The 27,615-nt window shown below is 41.9% G+C and overlaps 1 protein-coding gene across 2 annotated transcripts in view; it reads right to left on the bottom strand.

Moving 5' to 3' along the window:
* Nucleotides 1-27,615, bottom strand: part of slc8a1b (solute carrier family 8 member 1b) — a 134,151-nt gene that overhangs the window by 32,006 nt on the left and 74,530 nt on the right. The window contains exon 5 of one of the 2 annotated variants that reach the window (XM_083922356.1): nt 5,029-5,147. In XM_083922356.1, the coding sequence (XP_083778482.1) occupies nt 5,029-5,147 (119 nt within the window). Of the gene's footprint in view, nt 1-4,567; nt 4,678-5,028; nt 5,148-27,615 lie in introns of both variants that reach the window. The other variant, XM_083922355.1, reaches the window with a different exon arrangement.

Genomic DNA, 27,615 nt, shown 5'->3' with positions numbered 1-27,615 from the left:
ATTCCAATAAGAGTGACTCTGCTCTCTCACTCGTATACTCTCTGAATGTTAAAGCCGTTTCCTGAAATATGTATCTGAAGGCACAATTCACACATTCATCAACACTAGAGAGTGAACATGCTTGTTTTGGTAAGGGTTTCAGATGCTGTCTCTGGGGAAGGATGCTTAAAAGCCTATTTGAAACTTAGGGTTGTGCAAAATGCATCGAGGAAATCGATTTTACATTCCAGAGCCTCTCTGTGTGAGAAGAGTTAATTTAATGAGAGCCTTGTGTAAACACTGATACAGAACTTGGGAGAGTAAAACACAGACTATCCTTATGACTGTGCTATAAAACACAAATATGTAATATAGATGAAATATGCCTGTCCAGTGGGAAGGATTAATCTCTCCTATAACAGATGCAAACAGATTATTAGCTTGAGCAGCTTAGGGAAATTATGTTGGAAAAAACATGAAATGACAGCTGTGCAACAGTTTTATGGATAGAACTTCAACAGCAATTTTACTTTTAATGATTCATCTAAGGCAGAAGGTAATCTGGGGGAGCCAAAGTGCATGCCCCTTGTTAACCTGCCACCCCCCTCTCCATCAGTACCAGTACAGTTTGTTTACTGTCTGAACAAATTAATAGCTGGCATATTTATAATAGATTATGGTTTCCTGGTTTTCCATTGATTTATGATTTTTTATCCAAATGTATGTCGAATCCCGGCTCGGGCCCTTCTGTGTGGAGGATGCATGTTCTCCCCGTGTCTGCGTGGGTTTTCTCTGGGTTCTCCGGTTTCCTCCCGCAGTCCAAAGACATGCAGGTGTTCGGTTCATTGATGACTCTAAATCGCCCGTAGGTGTGAATGGTTGTCTGTCTCTGTTCGTCTCTATGTGCCCTGCGATAAACTGGCTTCCTGTCCAGGGTGTACCCCGGCCCACGCCCGATCTCAGCTGGGATCGACTCCAGCCCCCCCGCGACCCTGACAGGGACAAGCGGTTGAAGATGAATGAATGAATACACTTAGGCTTTGTAGGACAGTATGGCTCCGTCCATGGCTTTGATATAAGAGCAGCCTAACTGATAAATCCATAGCGCTGTCCATGGTTCTGAAGTAGCAGACTGATTTGTCTTTGTAAATTGTAAATTTTCCTTTTGCATTGCTAGGAAAAGTCCCAAGAGCTGAAAATATCATCTCCACAACTACAAATACACTGTGGAGCAGTGAGGGTCCATCTCGACCATACACATACAGACGACACACAAGACAACACGATGAGTATTTATACTTTCATACACACAGTGAGGGCCGAGGCCATAAACATCTGTGCAGGGCCAGTTTGGCACAGAGAGAAGCACCACATCATATTATAAAACACACAAACACACCCACTGCAGCCCCTAAACTGTCGGTGTGTTTGTATATGTGTGGTGCGTGCGTGTCTCTCTGTGTATCCTGGAGGTGTGTTTGATCTCCTGACTGTGATACTGTGATATCCAGCCCTCGTCTTTGATCCCCTCATCACTATAAACACTGCTGATGCCTGGTAAACACATGCTGCCATTAACACACTGATAGCACCGCTCTGTGTGTTTGTTTGTGTGTGTGTGTGTGTGTGTGTGTGTGTGACAAACACACGGAGATAGAGCTACTTTTAATGAGTGTACCCAGTAGAGTTTAAGGACATAAAACCCCTTTTACAAAACACTGCGCCGGTTTGTGATTTATGAGTTGAAACACTAACAATTTCTTTCATCAACATAAACAGCTATTCTCGTCCAAGTTTAATATTGAAATTATTGCTAAATGCACATTTGTCTGTGTGTGTCTGTGTGTTGTGAAAGGCAATAAATAACAACTGGAAAATGGCCTGTGCTTTTACAACTCTATATTACATTAGATGGTATTAGAAAAAGAGGGAGCCGAGTAGCCCCGGAGATAAAATGGATGAACAGTGGAAAACTTACACGCGCACGCACGCACACACGCACACACACACACACACACACACACACACACACACACACACACACACACACACACACACACACACACACACACACACACACACACACACACACACACACACACACACACACACACACACACACACACACACACACGCACACGCATGCACGCACGCACACACGCACACACCTGAAACCACAATCACCATGGGTCTTAACTGCACCGATTTCACCAATTTATTTGACAATGGTGTGTTACATAACGGCGTAACACAACCATTAGCTGCGGAAACGAGTAGGATTAAGTGTGTCCCTGAAGAGAGAAGGCTTTGTTTGTTAGATGATTCAAAAGGGTCTGAAGACAATAGTGAATTCTATGCTTTATCTCTCTTTATATTATGAGTATAAAGTATATTTTTTAATGCACATTGGTCTTTGACTTTACAGTCTTTTGGCTGGTTCGATGATTATGTAAGACTTATGTAAGAGAGATGTGTTTTGGGAAGGACAGTAAAGATGGAGCCTTGGTAGCAGACAAAGTTATTTGTATGTGAATCGTCACTGTCCTGTGAGATGTTTCTACAACTCCACTTTACTGTGCTTTACTGTAACCTAGCTCTGTAGGAAATGCTGCTACATTTCACTGTGGTTTACTGTAACGTATCTCAGTAAAATGCTGCTACACTGTACTTTACTGTAACTTACTTCAGTAAGAAATGCTGCTACACTTCACTGTGCCATACTGTCAGTTAGTTCAGTATGAAATGCTGCTACATTTTTAACACTTATCACTTATCGCTCCTTCTCACTTATTTAGTTTGTACTTATTTTACTTAAATCTGCTGCTAAACTGCACAGTGCGTATTGTTGTATATTGTATAAGCCTAAGCTTAACCACAATGTCTGTTGCACTCTGTCACACTTAGTTATTGTTTGATTTATTTTACGTTAGCTTTGTTTTGATTTGATTTATGTTTTTCTGCTTATTGCCACTCTGATCCTTTCCCACCTTTGTATTGAAACTGTTGCACAATAATTTCCCTCGGGATAAATAAAGCTTCTTGAACCTTGAATCTTGAACATCAACATCTCGTGCGTTTTTCACATAATCCAGTTCATCTAGCTCAGGAAGTAGGAGAATCTTGTGATAGACAGCTAGTTCCAGTGTTTTGGATGCTTTTTCAACTCTTTCTGTTGTGAAACACTAATAATGTGTTATTCTTTTTTTCAAACCATAGATATGTTTCTTTAAAGAAGATATTCCAGAGGGATGCAAGTTCTGCCAGCAGTCGCTTTTGTCATGATAACAATGTTTTCTTTAAATTCTGCATTGACGCTGTGTGACATTTATCTGCTGTTGGTCTGTATTTTGTCCCACGTTGGGGGCATTCTTTGTTGGGATGGAGAGTACTTGGCTGCCCATGGATGCTATTCAAATCATACTCATAGCTGACACACTCTTGGGCATTATCTCTATATGCCTCCTTTTGTGCCAATAATCTACCATCCAGCTGCATATGAACACTTTGAAGCGAGCGGTGGCGTTTCCAAACTCCTGCAGAGAACGGCTCTCAAAGAATGAAAAGCTCTTGGCTGGATGAGGCGGGGGACGAGACAACTGGGCAGAGGAAAAGGAAAGAAGATGAAAGGAGAGGACAGGTGTGATTCCCACTGAGTTTTCTGAACAGACCTCTGAGGAGAAACAGAGGAGGAAAAGTAGAAAGAGAGGAAGGAATAACCGAGATGTACAGAAGGGAGCGTCAGAATCGCCCCTGTGTGTGTTTAACCTGAATCCCAAGTCAACAGGCCTGTTAAAACATGAGCAGCTCTGTGTTTTGTCACCTTATAAATATGGTGTAAGTGCAACCGATGCTTTAATTGCATTTCTAGTGTTGTTGCCAGTTGTAAAGTGCTTTTTTTCCTGCCAACTGTAAAGGGCTCTTGTCAGTGCTATCATATTAGGCTTTGCATAAAATACGGAGACTAATATCACACCTGCTCTCTGATGTCCTCTAGTGTCCTAATTGTCTCAAACCAAATCGTCAAATCGTCATCCGGTGGATTTCGGGATATCTCTGATGCTGCATTCTGCGTGGACTTCGCCACAGAGACGGGCCAAACACCGTTCATGTGAACACATGCCCGCATTGCCATGACGCAGACCTGAATTACAATGGGTGAAGTATTCTTTACCAGGTCTATAGTGACAGGAAATAATGACATTTCACTCTGAAATTGCAATTTAAGAATATCACTAATACATACAATTAAATATTTTTAAAAGTTGTTTTTTTTGCTTCTGCGTTACTGCATCTGTTTCATGAGCATCCACAGCAAGTTTTAATTTTTCTAGTTGTGACAAGCTCCTCTATTACTTTAGCGCATTGTATAAAATAGATGCACTTACGATCTACACAGCCATATTGGCTAATCTTCTTGCTGGAAAAGCAACACAGCAACTGCATGAGCAAATATTTCATGAACTGACTATACTGGTATTAACCTTGTGTTGCATTAATGATAAAAAGTGAATCATGTGAAGGGCCTGTTGATTCAGGATTCTCCAAAACCTCATAAAAGTGCATTCTCAGTGCTGATTGGCTGTCACACCTGTCCGTTCCTTCCCGCTGCGTCTCCATTGGGGGCTTTCAAGCAGAACGTAGAAGGAGGACTGCTTATTGTACTCCTCCCGGTCTAAGATCCTAATGGTTATGGTCTTCCTGTATGGGACACACACGTACACACATACATAGAGGGAGGTGGTGAATGCATGCATGATAAACAAACAACATGGCAAGGTAGGTACACAAAAACACACACACACACGCACACGCATAGCACACGCACACACACACACACGCACACACACGAGGTGGAGTAGTGGATGTGGTGAGATGATGTGATCCAAAACCTGCTGCATGTTCACCGTCATCGTGAGGCCACATCATGAGGCACATGAGTAATAAATAAATAAAATCTCCTCCTGTGTGCCTCCATGTGTCTAGAACATGCAGCCTCTTTAATGTGGCTCACACTCTGGGGGTCAAGGGGTCAACGTTGACAAGGCTCACCCCCTTCCTGACCTTTGGTGTCGTTGCTCTCCACCAGGCGAGGATCTCCGATCTCCACATAGAAGGTTTTGTTCTTCTCGTACTCCTCGTCATCGATTATTCTCACCTTGATGATTTTACTGAGGAGGGGGAGGAGGAGGACGGGTGGGGGGGGGGGAGGAAGGAAGAGAAGAGGAAGGAAAAAGAGAAGGCAGAAAAGTGAGGAAAGGATAGAACTGGAAAGTGGAAAACCAAGAGGAAACAGAAAAGAGCAGCATTTGGTTTCCCCACAGGCATCTAAAGCTCAAGACAGCCTAGCTCCTGATAACAACGTCTGGTTATCAGGTAACATTTAATGTTTTTCAGGCCTTCAGGACTGATAGAAGTTTTTATTTCCATCTCATCTAAGCATAACATCTGATGTCAGATAAATCTTGGGTTGGATCAGCTCACCTTGGTCTGACAAGATTGATCTGATAAAGTCTTCACTCTGTCAGCCTGAGGTCCTGATCAAGCCTCTCAGTGCAATCTTCTGCTTCAGCCCGATACCGGCTTCTTCTTTTTAAAAGTCTAGCAGTGACCGGAGAGTTTACCAACTCTATTAGTCATTTTGGGAGGTGGACGATCATAAGTCACGCTGATGAACTTGGCTCGTACAGCGTTTGCAAATTTAGTATTTTTATTTTTACACATTGCTTTTGAATTTTCTAAGATTATTTGATAATATAACCTCATGTAATGACAGTGAATTTGCGTGATTTCACTTATAATTTTACATTAATGGAGCAAAAGATGCCTGTGGGAAAGCGGGACAATTCACCATCAATTCAGCCAATCCCAGAATGTTCATCAAAAGCTACTCTCAAAGGTTAAAAAGAGGTAAAATGAGCACTTTCATAAATCAATTGGGGATTCTGTTCACATTTTTGGCTGAATTCAAAATGAACTGACACATACTGCAGTATTTAATATTAAACAGATCAGCATATAGACAAGTCTGAGGCATAAGCAGAATAAGAAATCATCCGAGACCAGATGCGATGGAAGGAGAGGATGAGCAGGAAAACAATAATGAAGAAAGGGTGAAGATACATCAGCTGCTGCAATAAACACCTCCGATTAAGACCCACAACAAGACACGGTAGACAGCGGTCTAACCAGCTCTGGTTTGGGATTTAATCCAAGAGAAACTGCTCAGTTCAATGAACATACAAATATGCCAACAACATAACCATAACATAACCATCTCTGCACGTCTATCTGAAACAAGGACTTGCTGAAATATATTACAAAAATCTGTTCCTCAAGCCAAAGTCTCATTCTGTAAATGAAGAGCTCTTTTCCAAAACGAGATAAAAGCCAAATTTAAAACAAATGAGTTTGAGCCACTTTGCTGTATACAGAACCTTTTCACTGCTTCATCAGTGTTTCTGCCAAATCGCTATATTTCCTTGTTTAAAATGGTCTCAAGATGCAGTTCCTTTCCAAACCGCGACCAGCGCCAAACCTATTTTTAGCCTAAATGCGATACGTCCTCTCGACCAATCAGAATTCAGTCAGCGTTCTATGTGATCCGACATGGCGGCACTCTGAAGCGGGAGAGTTTTTTGTTTAGTCCGTCCGTTCAACATGTTCAGATGTTCATGTTCTGAAAAAAACGACTAAAAACAGATGAAAAACACCACAAAAATGTGACAAAATTACTAAAAACAGATGCAAAATACCACAAAAAGTGAAAAAAACAACTAACAACAGATGAAAAAACACAAAAACGACTAAAAACAGATGAAAAACACCACAAAAAAAGTGAAAAAATGATTACAAACTGATGAAAACTCTCGACCAATCAGAATTCAGTCAGCGTTCTATGTGATCCAACATGGCGGCGCTCTGAAGCGGGAGAGTTTTTTGTTTCGTCCGTCCGTTCAACATGTTCATTTTGACAAGATATATTGGATATTAACCAAATGTGTGGGTCTGGGTAGAAAATGTAATGTTCCTGAAAACTATTAAAATGGATTTATAGCGTTTTGGAAAAGAGCTCCTCATTTACTCTGATCGACAAAAACATCATTAAACCGGCGTGTAAACTGAAACACCTATAATGTCGATGAACAAATACAAGCCAATGATTTCTCTCTCTGAAGCTGAATTTTCACCAATATTTTGGTGTGTAGCTTCTTTTATTGACCAAACAAAATGCTCCGGTGAGACTCATTATGGAGTGTGTGTGTGCGTGACTGTGTGTCTTTATTGTATCACTTGGCCTCAATCATATTTTGGCAGGGAAGCTAATGTCTGAGGTCACAGGGCTACAGAGCGGTACGCAGTGTGTCCAATGTGTGTGCCTGTGGGCTTACGTGTGAACGTGTGTGTTAATCTCTGTTTCCAGATATCAAAGACATCTGAGAGAATACTCATACTCTGGCCTATAGGGTGTGAAACGGGAACACACACACTTATATAAGCCGTTATCTCTGATCACAGGCCTGCAGCCTGTCGAGAAGAATTACATCTGTCCGTAGCATAGGAGGCATTCAAAAGTTGTATTTAAGTCAAAGCTGCACTTGGTAAAAAGACCTAAAAAATGAATTTGAAGCAGAGTAAGCTCTCCCTGTCTCCTCTCTGTCCTAAGACAATAGGAACTCTCCCTCGCTCTCAGAAATGACCTGTGATTGGCCAACTCTCCCGTCATGGGCCAGATTTTCTAAAGCCTAAAAACAGATGCAAAGAGGAGGTGCAGAAGTCTAGTTTTCGCTCAGAACACTTGAGCTACTATACAATGAAAGGTTGTTAGGGTTTCTTTGCTCTGCGATGCCAAAAAAATACTGCCTACCCACGTTTACGGTACAAATATCACATTATAATGGCACTAAAGTCCAAGAAGTACAGAAGTAGTATTACCTTAATGTGCTTTAAAAGTACTCATTGTGCAGAGTGACCCCTTTTCAGGATGTTAGAATATGACATATCCAATATTACTGGATATATCATAGTACACTTCCCTCTGAAATGACTATAAAGTAGCATAACATGGAAATAGTAATGTACAGGTATCTAAAAAGTGCGCAGCTCATGAATCCACCTATGTTTGTACAACAGTCTTGGAATTGGCAGCATGGCTTATTAACGACAGCAGACAGAAAGCAGGAACATCACGTGTTAATCTGTCAGCTCCACAATGAAAACACACTAAAGGGTAAACCATTAAAATATCAACACGCACACACACGCACAAGGACACACAGGCACAAGGACACACACACACACACACACACACACACACACACACACACACACACACACACACACACACACACACACACACACACACACACACACACACACACACACACACACACACACACACACACACCTCATTCAACTGCAGGGATTAGCCCATTTATCACTGTCCTGTAACAGCAGATGTAGAGCAGTTTTCACCTTCTGGCCCGGAGAAGCTCATAACCAACAAGCTGTCACTTAACAGTCACACAGGACCTGAAGTGATGGAGCAAAGCCCCTCCCCTGCCTCAAGGGGGAGCCCTCGAGCAAGGCACTTAACCTCCCAACTGATGGAGTGGAAGGGAAGAGCAATGTTTACATTCCCACTGGGAATATAATGGCTGCTACTGCTACTTCAATTAATTCAAGGTTTATTACCAATGGAGTCGAAGTACACAAGGAGTCTATGGCCCTGCTTCACGGCGGTAGTATGAAATGAACAAAGTCGGTGAATCACTCAGAATTACCAACTTGTTGATCAGCTGTGGGTGTCCTTCCTGAGCATCCACTGCCTCACTCTGAACGCACATTGCTATCAAAGCTCTCATTAAAAGTACACAGATGTTGACACAAATCACAGATGGACCCAAAGCAACACTATTTACCCATGTGAGTAGGATTCTGGGCTGTATTTCCCTTGAAAACATACGTCATCTGTCAAATCAGCAGCCGATAAGTGTTTCTGTACCGCCTATCAGTGCTTTCATAAAACATTTTACCAGTGAAGGTAATGGGATTTGTAATAAGGAGAAACTTAAATGACTCCCTCTGTGAATTAAGCTCTCTATATTTTATCATAAAAATGAGCAAATGAATCATTTGCGCAGAGACAGACTGTGGACTCTTTTTTTCCCCTGGATCGGGAATGATGACTCCTCTGTTGAAGCTGGCAAACCTCACAGATGACCAACTCGCTGGAAACACACACACGCACACATGCACACGCACGCACACACACACACACACACACTCACTCACTGTGACAATGTTCATCGTCTTTATCCGCAGCACTCCTTTTGTTGCTTCACAAATACGTAAACACTTCCCTCCACATGACAAGCATGCTGGCCGTACAGTATGCTGTCCCATTGCCATGGCAACGCAATGTTTGGGCAACCAACAGGGGTGGAAAAGATTGTTTCCAGACCAATGATGTGTGTGTGTGTGTGTGTACTGACAAGTGAGTGTGTCTGGGAAAGAGAAAGAGGTCACATACTGTACACGCACTATTTGATTTGTATGTCTCAGTACATGTGTGTGTGTGCGTGTGTGTGTGTGTGTGTGTGTGTGTGTGTGTGTGTCTGTGTTTGTGTGTGTAATGACATTGATATTAAACAGTTGCCTACATTGTTTGTAATAAGGGGTGCCTCTTTGTGTGTCATGTTAATCTACAAACTATATATACGGTAAAGACAGTGTGAAAAAATGTGTGTGTGTGTGTGTGTGTGTGTGTGTGTGTGTGTGTGTGTGTGTGTGTGTGTGTGTGTGTGTGTGTGCGTGTGTGTGTGTGTGATGATCCAGTAAGAATAATAGTATGAAGTGTGCTGAGAAACACGTGATAGTGGCACATCGAATGTGATATTGACACTCTTGACTCAAATGCATGTTTGCACTTCTATACTTGCGAGGACCCTCACTGACATAGTGCTTTCCTTAGCGTCTTATTTTGACTTTAAGCCTAACCCTACCCTTACATTAACCCTGAAATCAAATCTTAACTCCAAAAAACATTCTTAAGGCTTAAGGCTTGCAAGTCAAGTTGGTTCTCAAAAGGATATAAATACCATAACACACTCACTCACACACACAGACAGACAGACAGAGGTGGTATCACACTTGCATGGCAGCATTCACAAATGTATCACACAAGCATGCTTTCGCACCCACACATGAGCACACTAAAGGAATTTCAGCTGCAGGATTTCAAAAAATGCACACACACACACACACACACACACACACACACACACACACAACTCCAGGGACCACAGTGTGTCCGCATCTGTTTCCACAGAGATGTCCTCCATCTGACTGTGCAGAAAAAAAAGCAGAACATCTGAGCAGCTGTGATAGATCTCAACACTTCTCCATCACACTCCTCTTCCCTTCCCTTTGCTTCTCTCCTCTGTCTTTCATAAACAAGATCCATGCAGCACTTTTAACACTTGGCCTCTGTCGCAGTTTACAAAACATTTCACTGAAACTCTCAAACAGGAATATCCCCAGAAAGAGCCACAGATAATGGAATAAACAGCCAATGGATTGAGTCACGCGGGTGGTGAATCGGTTCACCAACACCTTTGCCAGTCTGAATGTGCCAAAATATTATTCCAATATGTCCGTTCATGTTGGTGACCGTCCTTTTTCCTTTTGCTGATTGAGGCTGTTTCATGTTTCTGTTGTCATGATTTTCCACACTCGCCTCCTTGCAAAATAAATGATTTTGCAGATTTTTGGCTCTGGTGCTCCTGCAAATTGGACCCTGAATATTTGCCATGATGCTTTGAGACATGAAAGCTGCGACTGTCAGAGGTCTTTTAAAAAGGAGTATTTGGCTCATAAACATCAGAACTATCCTCATGTCCCTGATGTACCATAATAAGACTTAACCGTAGAATAAATAGTTTATTTCCAAAGATGAAACACAAGGACTTGAATCGTGCGGGACAGGTACTCTATGTGGCAATGTTTGGCTGTTTGTTGTTTTTTTGAGTTTTAACAAATTAAGAGACTGTTTAAAAAAATGTAACTTCCTGCAGCTGAGTCTGATCACCGAGAAGCTGACCCTTCCTAAATGCCACTTTGTAATTTACAGTTATGTTTTCACACGTGATATCTTACATTTCACTTATCGGAAAACCCACATGCATGCATACGAAATCCTGGGGCCACACACATAAACGATATGTACATACAAAAGCCATGTCTATGCATTTCCCCACACATAAACTTGTATTTATAAAGCACAAATATGTGGTGGTATTTGTGTGCACCTCACGCATACTTTGGACCAGGTGTACACATGGTTTAAGCTGAGATAGCTGCAGGTGAAATGATGAGGAGGAGAATATAAATTGAGAGACGAGAAAACACTTTCAGGTTGTTAGCCGAGCTCACCAAATGCAGGCTACACAGTCTTCTGTAAAATGTCAAATGCACATTTATGCACTCCATTTAAAGTGATTCATGAGCGCATTTCATAATTTGTTTATTTACAGTTGAGTAGTCGTCTCTCCCTGTATATGATCGTTTCATTTGATCCCAAATTGCTTTTTAAAGTCTGTTTCAACACGATTTGCAGAAATGTGATAAATTGAGATGCAAAATAGTCAAAGCTGTGTGTGATGATAGCACTCTGGGATCGCTGGAGAACCTTGGAAATACAGCACATTAAATTTGCTGCATTTCCAAGGTATCTTATTGACAGGTCTACTGTAAATAACTTTTATATGCATAACAGACTTATGGGGCATTACTATGTCCATTTATGCAAAACTGGGATTATGGGACATTTATAAAAAAAGAACAAAAACTACAGTATGGTTTCTATGTTTTCATCTCTATTAAAACTGGTTTGTTTTCTGAAACTGCAGTGTGTCATGACTCAATTCTGTCTGCATCTACAGCTGTGATAGAGGAACTTCAAAGTTAAAGCTCTATTGCATCCTAGCTATTTTTTCCATTTGCTATTTAAATGTCTACTTTCTAGCTTCATGCACACACTGTGTCTAATATCAAGCAGAGAAAACAAAGTTGCCAGTGTGTGGTTACCCAGAGAGTCTTTGTGTTGCATGGCACACATTTGGCAGTAACAAAAGCACTTTCCTCTGCCTCACACACACACAAACATAAATACACAGGAAGTTGTAAAGTACCACAGGCAGCAGTGCCGGTCACTCCCCCTTGCCTCAGCAACCTGCCTTAGCGACGTATTTGGATCGGAAAATTTGAGTTTGGGAACCACCGCTTTATTTTAAGTTTGAGGAAAAAAGGCTGCCGCTCAGCTGGTTGGTTTGTGTGTGTGTGTGTGTGTGTGTGTGTGTGTGTGTGTGTGTGTGTGTGTGTGTGTGTGTGTGTGTGTGTGTGTGTGTGTGTGTGTGTGGAGGAAAGGGGATAGGAAACAACCAGGTCCAATTTACATGACAGTGATGGAACAAACCTGTGTGTTTATCTTTGTGTTTGTAGCTGTGATTATAATCCTAACATTTAAAGTGCTGATAAAAATGACATATTTCAACACATGTTTACACAGTCAATGACATAAGTGTGTGAGTGGGTGTGCGTGTGTGTGTGTGTGTTCATGTTTGTTCACATGCATGAATAGTTTTCTGACCTGTTGTTTTAAATGTGAGTCTGGAAAAGTGGGAGGTGTGTATGTTTGTGTGTGTGTGTGTGTGTGTGTGTGTGTGTGTAAAATAACTGGCTTTTCATACTGTGAACTGGTTTGTTTGTGTGGAACAGATTGCTGGTGGGTGGACTTTGGTCGCAGACTAAACAAAAGAAGTGTGTGTGTAATAGTATGTTGTGTGTCCTTGTGGGATTGGATGAAAAAGTGTCAGCATTGATGCCTGTTTCTGTGTGCACATTTGCCTCTCTGTGTGTGTGTGTGTGTGTGTGTGTGTGTGTGGGGGGGGTTTGTGTTATATCGGATACATTAAGACTCACTGTTTGACACACTGAGAACAATAGTGTGTGTTTGTCTTCACTTATGTAAATGTGAACGTAACAGTGACATATTTTATTAGAAGGTGTGTGTAAATGTGACATGTGTATGTGTGACACAGCTTAACACAGAGACTGTGTCTGTGTGTGTGTGTGTGTGTGTGTGTGTGTGTGTGTGTGTGTGTGTGTGTGTGTGTGTGTGTGTGTGTGTGTGTGTGTGTGTGTGTCTAGTTTACATGCAGTGGTTTTATGAGACAAAGCTGATAATGATGTTGGCTGAAATTGGAAACCACAACAGTAGGCCGACAGCGCTCAGCAAGGCCTCCTCTAATAAGCTCCGGTCTGCTCACTAATACACATAATCCTGACTTTATGGAGGCTAATGGAAACACAAAAAAGGTTACACACACACACACACCTGCCACAGAGCTGTTGTCAGTCCCACATGGACTACAGGATCACAATTTCCCTTCAAGTGTCTCTGTCCCACTTATTATCAAATGTTTATTTTGTGACTCTACGGCTGGCTGATAAAATATTACATATTCTGATTTAACATTTAGCTTAACTAGCTCACTGAAGCTTTCGATTCCTCAAACACATTGAACATGAATTGTCTGTTGGCTGTTTCGTGGAAAAAACTACTGGCATCTGTATCTAATGGGTTAAGATATAACTGTGTCATATCATCAATATATTTAGACGTGAGAGTCAGTTAATGACACATTTCGTCATGAGAGACAGAAGGCCAAGCACCTTAGGTAGAGCTCTGAAGTAGAGAGTTTTGAATTAATTTATGGAGCTGGAGCCGATCCCAGCTGACATCGGGCGTGAGGCGGGGTACACCCTGGACAGGACGCCAGAACAGAGACAGACAACCATTCACACCTACGGGCAACTTAGAGTCATCAATGCACCGAACACGAGCATGTCTTTGGACTGTGGGAGGAAACCGGAGAACCCGGAGAAAACCCACGCAGACACGGGGAGAACATGCAAACTCCACGCAGAAGGGCTCTCGCTGTGAGGTGACAGTGCTAACCACCACACAACCGTGTCGCCCTTAAGTATGAATGAAAAATATTATAAATAATGGTTAAACTCTTCAGAAGGTACACATAAATCAGGGTTAGACTAGGAAGCTTCCAGTAGCCAGCTGTTGAAGGTGTGTGCTGTGACTATAGCAGTTTTGCTTGTTTTCTCGGCTCAGAGTCACTTTATCAATCTGAAAATAAACAGGGCTGTAAAAATAATGTTTATGCTAATGGTCATTCTCACTGGACAGCACTATGCAAAACAGTTGATGAAGCCATAAACAGCAGCAAGTGTCCATTCCTGTCCAACTGGTGTGTGGGAGTGTGCGTGTGTATGTCAGACTTAACTATGTTCTATCATCACAGGGAGTTTCCCTATCTCCTCTTTCTCTCCCTGTAGTTTATGTGTCTATGTCGTTCTCCCTTCATTCCTATCTGCAGTTTATCTTGTTAACCTAATAAGGAGTTTGGAAAATCCAAGGGACTCCCTCACACACATACAACATAAACCCACACACACAGCTTCACACAGGAAATGTCTTAAGGGAGCTTGTAAATCTGATTGAAAACACACGTGAGTATGTGTGTGTGTGTGTGTGTGTGTGTGTGTGTGTGTGTGTGTGTGTGTGTGTGTGTGTATGCAAAACACAATAACTCCACCAACTTCCCAGGAACTGATTGACGTTGTTGGGGTATTTAAGTAACAGCCTTTTTTGGGATGCATTGGGTTTTTGTTTGTTTATGTATGTGTGTGTGTGTGTGTGTGTGTGTGTGTGTGTGTGTGTGTGTGTGTGTGTGTGTGTGTGTGTGTGTGTGTGTAAGTTTTCCACTGTTCATCCATTTTATCTCCGTGTATCTCTGTGTGTGTGTATGTGTGTGTGAGAGAGTGAGTGAGAAAGAGAGAGAAAGAGACTTGTTGTCCGTATGCATTCTAGTCTAGAATGGAAACACCTGTTGTCCTTGTTGGTATTTATCAAATGTTGCAGTGAATTTTAGATTGCAACATCACATCGAGTCGGTATAGAATTTCAACTGCAAAAGACACGTGCACAGACAAGACCTGTCTGTCCTTGCTTAAAAAATGCTTTTATGCTAAACAGGTAAATGACTCCTGTAAAGGCACCACTAGAAGCTTGGCAACATGAACTACTGTAGCAGTTAAGAGACTGCTTACTACAGGTCACCTGAATCCAAATCCACTCTTAAAATCTGCACAGATTTGCTTTGGCCTTGCAAACGAATCAAGTGATTGTGGCAATTTAATTGAAATTAAATGATTCTGCTTTCCCCTGGCACGCACGCACGCACACACGCACACAAGCAAGCACGCACGCACGCACACACCTTAGCATTCTAATAGAGTAAGAAAATAGAGGCTAGTTAAGAAGAGAAACAGGAGTGACAGATGGAGCCGCGACAGAACAAAGTGATACTTAAATATAGTTCATATATCACGTTCTATATGTACGACCCAACCACTAGGCTACATAATGAGAGTAAAGAGAGAGAGACTGTGTGTGTGTGTGAGAGAGAGAGCGAGAGAGAGAGAGAGAGAGAGAGAGAGAGAGAGAGAGGGAGAGAGAGGGAGGCAGAAAATAAGCAAGATGATGGAGGATGTGAATGCTAATCAGCCGATGCTTCCAAACCAGCTGCAGTGCTCCATCATTTTCAGACCATTTACGAGCTCTAAGCCGCGCAATGGGATCAGCACTGATGGAGAGTGACGCACAGTCAAGTGGACTGAAGAGCCTCTGGAGCCGCAAGCCACAACTGAGAAACTGAACACGCCTCCTTCCTACCAGCTACTCCCCGGTAATATCCTAGACTACACCCCGACCTCAGAAATAAAGGCTTCATACATAAAACATGCCAATTTAATTTGCTCTGCCATCTGTGGGCCAGAGCTCAAGATCTCTACTGTCTTTGGGGATTAACAGGATATGGACCTTTTACAGCACCGTCCATGTTCATTTGTATATCTTCCACTTTGTAAATATATTTTTTAGGACTTATGTATATATATTACGTTTAAGTTATTATGTAATTACTATGAATGAATGAACATAACCCTACAGCTACAAAGAATGCTGACACTGTAAGATGCTTCTTACGTGCAATATTACGTTCAGTAACATTCAATGACAGGACTTTTAAAATAATTGTGACTTTATTTATATTTGTGGTAACTGTGTTATGGTTATGGTGTGTAAAAAACTGACATTCATGGGATTGAAACTCTCAACTCTCAAACTCAAGCTCATGCAAATGCACTATTCAGATTATGCTTATATAATATCATGTTGCCTCTCTTTAAGTAGCTACCCCCACAATACAGACCTAAGGCAGTGACTGCAATAAAAAGCGTTTTTGTGATGCGTGAATACAAACTGAAGAATTATGTAAAACACTGCAAATGTCAGAAGTCGGATAAAAAACTTGGAAAACCGAAGGGATTTAAAGATCGGTGGCAAAACAGGAATGAACAAAAAGCTGTTAATTGTTGAATCTGGGCGTTTAAAAAGTACAAGACAGATGTTCTAATATTCTCCTCAGAGACTTGCATGTATTTTAATTCTCATGTTTCAACGAAGCAAGATAATTCATCTGCACGTATGTTGAGCGTGTTCTCATTCCTCTCTCCCCGTCTCTGCAGAGTGACGATGAAACGACGTAGACTTTCAGGGGAGTTTCAGTCAGAAAAGACGTTCAAGTTGAAGCTTTATAGTTCGGTATGTCAGACATGAGCACTTTCACCGTACAGCCGTGCTCCTGCGTGTTTTTTCCTCCATTTCCCAGAACAACGGGACAGAAGTAGGACAGATCCCAGGACTGAATGCAAGCGCTGATTCTGTCTGCATTTTCTCCGAATTCATCTCTGACTTGCTCTTTACGTCTCTCCTCGTCTGACTCGTTTTCCTCCTTGCCCATGAGACCGGAAAAAAAAAAAACGTTCAACATGATTTTTCAAAACATGTTTCTGACTCAACTAGATTGCCCTTTTCAACAGTGAGGAGTCATGGAGAGATGAGACGTGCTCACTAATGCATGTTTGAAGGTATTGATGAGACAAAATGTTTTAAAAAAAAGCTTTGCAAACCATTATAACAACTTAAACTGTATTGCGAGTGTCCAAAATCCTGTTCATACATCACAACAACATGCATGACCACTACTGAAACACCTCAGTCTCATAGTGGATGGATATCCTGCATATTCTCATCACCAACACCACCTTAGTCTTCCAAAATGGATTTTAATTTTCCTTCTCCTCCTGCCGTGGCCGACTCTCCTTGACGGTCGTGTTTGCCGTTCCCTCTCAAACACAGCTTGTTCTTCCACTTTGAAAAATAATTCCCACACACCAGAAAGATAAGGACATGAAATCATTGATGCATTGCTGCCACATGGGATCCAATCACGATTAGATCTTAACGCAAACGCTGGCGCTGCATTCAAATGTCAGGTGTTAATCTAACAGAATCATGTCTGCATATGAAACATATAGAGATGTTACGGTCGCTTGGGTATTCCTGGGAATAAATAATCACATTTTAACGCGTAATCAAAAAAACCATAACCTTTACACATGTGTCACTGTTAAAGGTGTTTGATTGCTACCTACCTTTCCTCAATTTCCCAGCTTGGGATCAATAAAGTATTTCTATTCTATTCTATTCTAACGCTGCCTAAGAGCCTATTTTGCAGAGAGGTCAATTATCCCTCCTTTCACTACCACCCCCTCACTTATGGCTTTCTCCATTTAATTTCATGATCTCGCCATCCCCTACTTTCACATTGCCGCATGCATTAACACAGAAACCATTTTACTCTTCACTCTCCTTTTGACTTGTTCACCCTCTATTTCACCTGTGTGTGATGTATGTACTTGTATGTGTGTGTGTGTGTGTGAGGTGTTTGCTAGTCTTCTCTTCCCTTCTATTTTTTCTCGCCATACCTCTGATTACGTGCTCAATCAGCCACTTTGTTTGTGTCAGTGTACGTGCGTGTGTGTGCACATGTGTGTGTAAGGAAGGATAGGTGGGTTTGTAGTGTTGGGTGTAAGAAAGGGCAGCTGGTAAAAGCAGGGTCAGATACTAACAGATTACTTTGATATGGACCATGACAAGTACATGAACTGCATTCTGTGAATTGTAAAACTGTTTATTTTTTCCATTTGTTTTGTTCTAAAAATCACTTTACCCTATAGGCCAGGGGTGTCAAAGTCAAGGCCCACGGGCCAGATCCGGCCCGCGAATGAACTATCTTGGCCACCGGGATGATATTTCACTAGTATTAGAACCGGCCCGCACGCCACAGCCGCCTGCTGGTGTCACGCACCAAAACTACATTACCCACAATGCAGCGGTAGCCCGCAAACTCATTGCAGCGCCGCAAGTGGGCCGCCTCGGTTCGTTATTCATCAGCATTCAGGGCAGATGTCAACTTTCAGCAACCCCCCTCCCCAGTAACGGCTGAAGGGAAGGTGGACGATGAGAACAGGGTTTCAAGCTCGGTGGGAGGCAGAGCACATGTTCACAAAGCTGTGCGTCTTTATCTTGATATTAAGGAGCACATTTTATTTTTGAAGGACATTTTCTTTTTTGCTGTTTGCCTGTTGAAAATGTTTTCCTTAAAATAACTAAGGTCATAAGAAAATCTTGCTTTATTCATCTAATGTACAGGAAAAGTTTGTTTTTGTCTGTGAGCCTGTTGGAAAATGTTTTCACTTGAAATTACTGCTGGAGCCATACAAAAATATTGGATTATTCATTTAATTATTAAATAAAATATGGTACACTGTGTTAGGTCTTGGTTCAATAGGTTATATGCAATCATTTTAATATGTTTTAATAAACATTGAACCTGTCCGGCCCTCGGCTTGTAGCAAATTTGTTTTTTTGGCCCTCTGATGTATTTGACTTTGACATCCCTGCTATAGGCTATCCATAGCAAACCTCCAAAGACAGTGGGTTGTTTTGTATACATTAAAACCAAATTATGGTGATGTTGTGCGCTTTAACTGTCATTCACTGTAGCTCTTTCTAAACCTACATTTTTATCCTTTATTTAACCTTTATTTAACTAGGAAAAAGACTCGTTGAGAGTGAGAGTGTCCTGGCCAAGACAGGCAGCAGCACAAGTAAAACAGTTCCAGACACACGAACATATAACAATTAGCTGGAAACAAGTAATAATTACATCCCCTAAGATATCAAGACATAATTCAACATGAAAGCATCTTCAGCCGGATGTGACGACGTCCAAGTCGTTAAACGTGTCCAATAAAACCAGCTCCCGAAGATTCAGGTGGGTTTGTAACTGGTTTCAACATGTTACTGTTTGTTAATGATTGTTAAGGTAAAGTTTGAGCTGATGAGCTGATTATGCCGTACACTGGATTAAAAAAAAACATTTTATCTGGGGTACAACAATCATATAAAAAAGAACATTAATGCTGGGTTAAAACATCCTAATTTGTATTGGCTAGTAAAAAAGACAAAATGTGGCCAATGAGACATAAACATAAGCCGTGATTACCTTCAAATGAAATACTAAATATTAACATAATTTCTCATTGAAATAATTATTATATGAACGAGTGCCATTTCAAAGGAAGTCGAGGTCTATCTAGCAATCAAAAGTTTTTTACGCTCTTTAGAATAAACTGAAAAGAAGGAAAGATGTGATTACGTGACAATAACACCCTCTTATTTTGAAATAATGAATTCAGTCACTTGGTACCCAACAGAGAAGAACGTCTTAAATCAATCAGCATTACAGGGAAACGATTGTTAGGTTAACAATGAAGCTGAATAGGCCACTTTCCTGTCTGAAGCTTTCCAAAAACACTGATGTGAACATGTGCGCCCCGCAGAAACGGGCTCTTGCCTGGTGGCAGGAAACTGCAGTACGAACTGGTCGCCGGTGCTGAGTGTGACCGCACAAAAGGCAGCAAGGGGAAAGGCGAATGGCAGACCTATTCACAGGGTTGGAAGCCGTACAATCGACCTCACTGTCTCTCTGTCGCCCGCTTGCTCTTTGCCTTTTTTCCTTTACAAACTTCTCCTCTCTTTGCTCTTTCTCTTTCCTCCCGTTGACATTTCCCTCTCAATCTACAGATTCAGTGTTTTACTAATCCCCCTCTTTTTCAAACTCTCCTCTTCCTCCTCCTCTTCTTCTTCTTGGCTGATTAAGTCAATGGCACACTATTCCACTTGGCAACGGCGGCCTCTCTTTCTGCCACTTACACGCAGTCCCCCAAATCTCTTTTCATTTCCCCTCCAGTTTTTTCGAAATGAATTTTATTGGCATGAATTGAAGAGGTCCATTCACCTCCCTCTTCACCACCACTCAGTGTTTCTGTTTTGAGTTCGCTTCGTAAAGCTTTATTGGCGTGGGTCAATGACAATGACCCTCCCTCCCCCTCCTCCCTCCATCTTTCTCAGACATTTCTTTGTCTCCTTCTCTTGTCAATTCAAGTAGCTTTTTTGGGCACACCACAACACAACACCTGTGAGCGCTTTAATCCCGGCTGAGCTGAGGGTGTAAACCTCAATAATCCAAATCAATTCAAATGGATTGCTATTATGAACATATTTACGTTTGTTCTTTTGTACTATCTCTCTGGCTAATGTCACTTATATCCTTCTGCTTTCTTTATTAATACCCATTTCCCATTTGTTTTTCCTCTTTGTTCCCTGCCTCCATTGTCTTTATGTGTCTTTTATGAGCTCTTTACTTCCTTCTCCTCTGTTTATCCAGAGTCCAGAGTTAAGTCTTTCCTCCCTCTCTTCAGTCTCTCTCTCTTTTCATTACTCGCATAAATGTGAATGCGGGTTAAATGACTAAATTAATAAAAACAGAAAAAAGTGAGTGTGAACAAAATCCGACCATTCAATCAAAAGAGGTCACATGTATCAGTTAGTTGTAGTGCTGCCAGTTCACAGGTCCACTTTGCACTCTAGTGGGTATTAGAGGACAAAGAGGGGTCGGATTGTTTCCACAGCAACGTACAGCCAGTGTAACACGGTTTCCAAGGCATTTTCAAGGCACTTTAATGGCTCTGCTGCCAGTTTCTTATCTCCTTGTTCCTGAAACACCACAATACCAACTTCCTTCTCTTTTCTGTTCCTTATATAAATCCCACAGTTTACTCTATGGCAGCCGGCTTTACAAACTTGGTGCGAGGGGTTTGAAAAGAAGTTGATATTTAGGAAGCAGGCAGGTCGAATGAAAGATTCCGTTGAGTTGTATTATAGGGGAAGTAGGATCAGGCACCTCTGGAGCTTGAGCCATATTCAAATTCAGAATATCTCAGCCTGTGCTATGTCAGTTTTTAACCATTACTGCTTTTAATTTGTCTCTTGTGAATCCCTCAACATCATGGAACTGCAATATTCAATCAGTCAGGTAAATCAGTGGGATAAAATCTGTGTTTTGCTTGCCTATTTTGGCTGTTTGGAAATGATTGACCCACTCCAACACGGAGAAAGAACAAACTGAAATTCAAAACAAATTCAGAAATAAATTGTCAGACTTCAAAGACTAGAACTAATTGGAAGTCCTATTTTGATCTCCTGCTGTGCCAACAATACAATACTAAATGCTAACCAGGCAATAAAAAGACTGAAGAAAATACTTTTTCAACCAATTAAATGTGTAAGTCTCTCAGTAAAAGCATACTGTACATGGTATCCTAGTATTATATCTACGGTGATCTACCACATGATCAAATCTGACAGAGTATGCGCCGATCTATTCGGATCCACTCGGGTATTATATGTATTGACACACACACCTGAGACCCATAGCAGGTGGACACCCTACCTATAGCTTTATTAGATTATGCATAATTAATATCTGACCCAACTCAGGTTCCTGTCATGTACTGCTCATCAGCCCAGGCTAAGCATGAATGCAGGGCAGATACAGCATGAATAGGTTCCTCTATCTGTATCCCCAACATGCTATACAGCAAAAGCACATTCTGCTATACCCATATAGGGCCAATGCATTCACACAAGTGACCTTTTGGTCCCTCCCCTTATAAGGTTGTGTATACATGGATGAATGTATACAACTGTCAGCATGACAACCAGAGGTTCAGGGTACAGAGTGGACAGTTGGGGAAGATAAACAGTCATACGTCTCTTCTTTTTTTTTTTTTTTTTTTTCAACTTCCATCTTTTTCTGGTCTTTGTCTTTTCAGCCACACGTGGTTGTATTGTTCTGACAGCTAGTGCTCAGGTTCATCAATCAACAAGTAGCAGAAATGGAAAATAAATAGTTGTGGACTAAATAATTGATATTGATTTATCTTAATGCACAGGGTGTTGAGGAAGCCATCTGTATTTAGGTGTAAATGTGTACACATGCATTTAAAGAAGGCACTTTTAAAGAGTCAATACAATTTTGCTTATAGTCAAAGTAAGACTTTCCAAGTATTTGGTGATTAATTCAGGATTTCGTTCTTGTGAGGTTGGAGGATTCTCAAAATAACGTTTGACATTGGGAGGCTACTGCTAACCAGTGTGACATAGAGGCAATGGCCAGTTTCAAATAAGGATACTGATGTTTATAGCCAAAATGAGCCTTCTGCTGCCTAAAGAATGACTGCCTTTTAAACTTAACCTTTGTGTTTAAACATATGCATTATCTTTCATCTGGCTTTCGTACGCTCCGTGTCTTCTTCTTGTTCCAGTAACACCAGACTAAACTTAGTCTGTGGAACAGATAGTTCTCAGGTCAGGGATTTGTGACAGAGTGTGACAGAAATGTTGTCTGCATGTTTTCGGCTCTTTGATGCTGTCAGACGGGATGAAATGTATCTCTTCCGCAGCGGATGCATTGCTGAGCGGCCACAGTTGTCGCCACACACACAAACACACAAACACACGAAACAAAGAACCACACACTCGACACTGAGTGAGTCTTCACATGTGTATTTGGGTCTGGAAATAGTGTTAAGAGCTCCTGTTCTGCTTTGAATCCGTGTGCGTGTGTTTTGCTCTCTCTTTCACGGACACACACACACACACATGCACACACATTTAATTATCTGGAAAAACAGGAATGAAATCTGACACAAAAGGCACGCCTGACACTTGGCAGCAGGCGGGGTTGTAACTGCACACACACATTACTTCATTTTCCGGACATAAAAACTGAAAAGTGACCTAAATACACTCTCTAAGAAAAAGGCACGCGCTCTGCAGCATTTACACACACCATTATAACTCACTATAGATCGTGTAGCCACACTGACAGGAGAGACAATTGGCAAACACGAATGACAGAGGAGTGAGATTAACACTGAGACTAAGAAATGAGATGATATGATACAGACACATAAAAAGTAATAGGCCTATATATATTTAGCTCCTCAGCTTCACTGGGAATATCTGTAAGTCAGAGCTACAGTGTAAAACATATTGACTATTAGATAAAGAAAACATTTGAGTGACGAAGACAACGAGTGATAAAAACCTAGAAAAGAAGACCGATACAGAGACAAGAGGACAAAGGGAGAATGTGACTGAGGTGACCAAAGGTTAGCGTGCTAAAATAGCTCCTGAGGGAGTCACCTCACTGGCTGGGGGGGTCAGGAAGAGTTCAGCCAATCACAGGAAAGCTAGCGTGTGTGTAATCTGTGCTCTGCAGGAGAGCAAAGGACACAGATCTCTAGGAAGCAACCACAATCATCGTCGCAGATCTGGTAAATAAATACGATTCAATACACAAAACTCTGTCAAAGACCTTGAAGAGACTTTATTTCCTACAGCTATCAGTCATTAGGCAAGTCAACTCTCAGAAATATGAAAAAAATGGATGGAAAAAGTACAGTAGCCGATTAAACCTCAGAATGCCACAGTAATCCTTTCGCACGTTGAGGCGCGGAGGTAAAACTTAATTGAGAATTCATGAGTAATTCCTCGGGTCCTTCTTAACTGAATCAATATGTCGTGATGTGATTACCACTGTGCCAAAGCTGGCATGCAATATACTGAAAGCCTTACCTATCGCTGATCAGAGAGTGAGGGAGATCGGGAAGGATGAGAAGAGACACTTAGCAATTTACTGAGTCAGAAGTAATCACCCCCTGTGCTATTTGGATTGACACCCAGACGCTGAGAGGCTCATAAGTGCCGCTGACCGCAAACCTGCAAAAGTCAAGTGAAAAACCTCCCTTTGGAGATGAAACCTTCCAGCTCAAGTTGGCACCAATGTGTGCCCATCTCACATCTCATGCTGAAGTCATTCTGCATTGACTCGCAAGAAACATTAGGATGAAATACACATCACACGGCGCTCGGTCCACTTGGTATTTAAGAAATCACAATCTGTTATCAGTCAGAGGCGAGGGGAATGAGCAGCCTGTCTTGTTTGAAATACTTTGCCGAGCGGAATACGAAGTAGTTTTTCATTTAATCTTTCCACTTCTTGCGGCATGTAAATGCCTTCCAGGCAACAACAGCGTTAGGCGATGTTGTAACTTGTAATTGAACCATTGTCTTGTCTGATTACTGTTAAATAGAGCCTGGGTTTGCATTAAACCCAACCAAACTCCACCTGCTGGCTAGAATACATCGCGCCTATCAGCTCTGAATCCTCATTACGCTGATACTCCCAGGCTGGATTTAACATTTGGCTGCTCTTTCTGGCCTGAAACGGAGAGAAAGAATGTAATGAAAAGCAATCACATCTGTAACCGTGATGCAGATTACAACCACCTCTCGATAAAACACACCCCTCCTCTAATTCTCTGCTTACCCCTCCGGCTGAATGAGGTGAGGGCTGAGAAACGACTGGGCGTATCATTAACTTCAGATGGATGGACATTAGAGAGGAAAGCTCCAAGAGTAGCTTTTCCTACCCTCTCTCTTATTTCTTTCCTACTCGGTCTTGCCTCTCAGATCGCCTCTTTATTTGTAATCTTATATAAACCTTCGGATTTTAGAAACCCACCTTTCACCAAACACAACGTGCATCTTTACAAAGCAGGGATGAACAAAGCTATCAAACAGCAAGCACACACTGTCACGCATGCAGTATTAAAGCAGCCAGAAGTCCAGCAGCGAAAATTATGGCCTCTACCCAACACCACAATGAATGCCGTCGTCATAGCAACCATGCAAAATGAACCAAACATGCTCCAGATATTTTGGGAAGAGAAACACTGATTCAACTCAACCCAAATGTTTTGCATTCTGTTTGGCATCGTCTGTCCTTTGGCTCAAACCTGTTACACACACAGACAGAACTCGCCTCTCTCCCCAACACACACACACACACACACACACACGCGCACACACAGACAGTTGACCCCACTCTGTTCCTATCGTTGTTTCCCTGGAGACTCAGTTGAGCGTTGCACTGCCGGCGGCAACAGACAGCCTCTGCAGTTAGTATGCCACAGACAGTTAAGGAAATAATGTCAAGGAATTAACACAATATGATAAAATGGAATGGATTTGAATAACAGAGAAAAGTTTGGGGAACATTTCGAAAATATAGTAAAATATTTATCTGTATTCATGCGCAGAGATCTGTTTGAAGCGATGCCGTCTCTCAACTCCAGCTCCAATCTCGTGTCCCAAGTTACTACTAATAAATAAGTAAAGATGCTGCACGGAGCCGGATTGGCCCGGACTGTCGACACTGGAAAGTCCGAAATTTAGCTTTTGCCCCCAAAGGCTAAATTGTCGTCTGACGATTGGCCTTTAGAGCTATTGCTAATCGTGCTAATAAGCAGCAACCTGGAACCTCTCACTGCGGTTTTTGCTCGGTATTTGTCATTAGAGTAAGACTATCTTATCTGAATTTGCCAAGAGTAATAATTTCTTTATTATTTCTTTTTTTCTTTTTTTACAAAAGCACAAAGATATTACAGCAGACAGAAGCAATAGAAAACCTACATCTCATCTCATCTCATCTCATCTTCAACCGCTTATCCGGGGTCGGGTCGCGGGGGCAGCAGCTTTAGCAGGGGACCCCAAACTTCCCTTTACCGGACCACATTAACCAGCTCTAACTGGGGGATCCTGAGGCGTTCCCAGGCCAGTGTGGAGATATGATCTCTCCACCTGGTCCTGGGTCTTCCCCGAGGGCTCCTTCCAGCTGGACGTGCCTGGAACACCTCCCTAGGGAGGCGCCCAGGGGGCATCCTTACTAGATGCCCGAACCACCTCAACTGGCTCCTTTCAATGCAAAGGAGCAGCGGCTCTACTCCGAGTTCCTCACAGATGGCTGAACTTCACACCCCTATCTACGTGACAATTTAGTCATGACCAAATTACCCATGCAGATGATAAAAGATAATAACACGGAACTAATTTGATACATATCATTTTGATTATATGCATCAAATGCTGCATCAAATATGTACAAGAAACCAGGAATACAATCCCATTGAGGCTCAACATGTAACATTTATACTGTTTATATACTATTTAGACTAAAAAGAGAGGAAAAAACGTGTCCAACGATCAGTGAATTTTGCCATCAAAGATACTGAAGGCTTTGAAAACTTCTGTGTCTGACACATATTTACTGGAAATATTTTTATACATTTGCTGATCTAAACAGCTGAACTACAGTTTATGAGGTTAACATGAGATTAGCTGATATTTATAGAGCATTCCCCCTCACTCCCTCATCATCAACACCTCTCCAGGGTCTGAGTTTGGGTTCAAAGTTCACAGGGGTCAGTGATGAAACATTGATTGACTGTCGCCATCTGACTCCTCTCACCGACTCATTAGTCACAGGACAAGTGCCAGTGTGTGTGTGTGTGTGTGTGTGTGTGTGTGTGTGTGTGTGTGTGTGTGTGTGTGTGTGTGTGTGTGTGTGTGCGTGTGTGTGTGCGTGTGCATGTTCAAATCCTATGTGTATCTACTTTCAAGTGTGTATTTCTTGTATACATGTGTGTGGGGATGTCTGACGCACGCATACATGTACCGTGTGTGTGTGTGTGTGTGTTCTCATACACATGCATCACTGTCTGTTAGGAGTGCACGCTCAGCACATGGGCCTTAACAAAGATGGTCAATAAAAATACAAGTGTATTCCATCTTGAGGCCGCGGCTTTATTCTCTTCACTAAATGTCAGCCCTGAAAGGCACTTCATTCCCTCAGCGGCCCGGCCTAATAGATTAGCTCTTGTATTGATCAGGAATAGTCTTTCTCATTCTATTGATTAGACTGACTCGCTTCTTATTTGCATTCAAATAAATTCATTACTATTGGATTGAGTCGGTCTTGGTTTATTGTTGAAGTTTCAGATTGTGACATAATGGTTCCTATGCTTAGCTTATACCAGCCCCTGAAGAATGAAAATGGAAGTGGTGTGGCACTGGTTTTCACATTTCTTCATGTAATGAACTCAGCAGGGGCTCCTCGCTGACTTTGATGTGCCAGTGGCAGAAATATCTTCTACTGCATTTCAAATATCATTTGTTGTTGTCTGTGGTATTGTTCTATGCAGGGCACTTTGTAATTTATACAATGTGAGATACACACACACACACACACACACACACACACACACACACACACACACACACACACACACACACACACACACACACACACACACACACACACACACACACACACACACACACACACA

This window comes from Echiichthys vipera, assembly GCF_963691815.1.
Source record: "Echiichthys vipera genome assembly, chromosome: 11".
Taxonomy (NCBI): Eukaryota; Metazoa; Chordata; class Actinopteri; order Perciformes; family Trachinidae; genus Echiichthys; species Echiichthys vipera.
The sequence above is the reverse complement of the archived record's forward strand: the minus strand, read 5'-3'. Positions and strand labels throughout refer to the sequence as shown.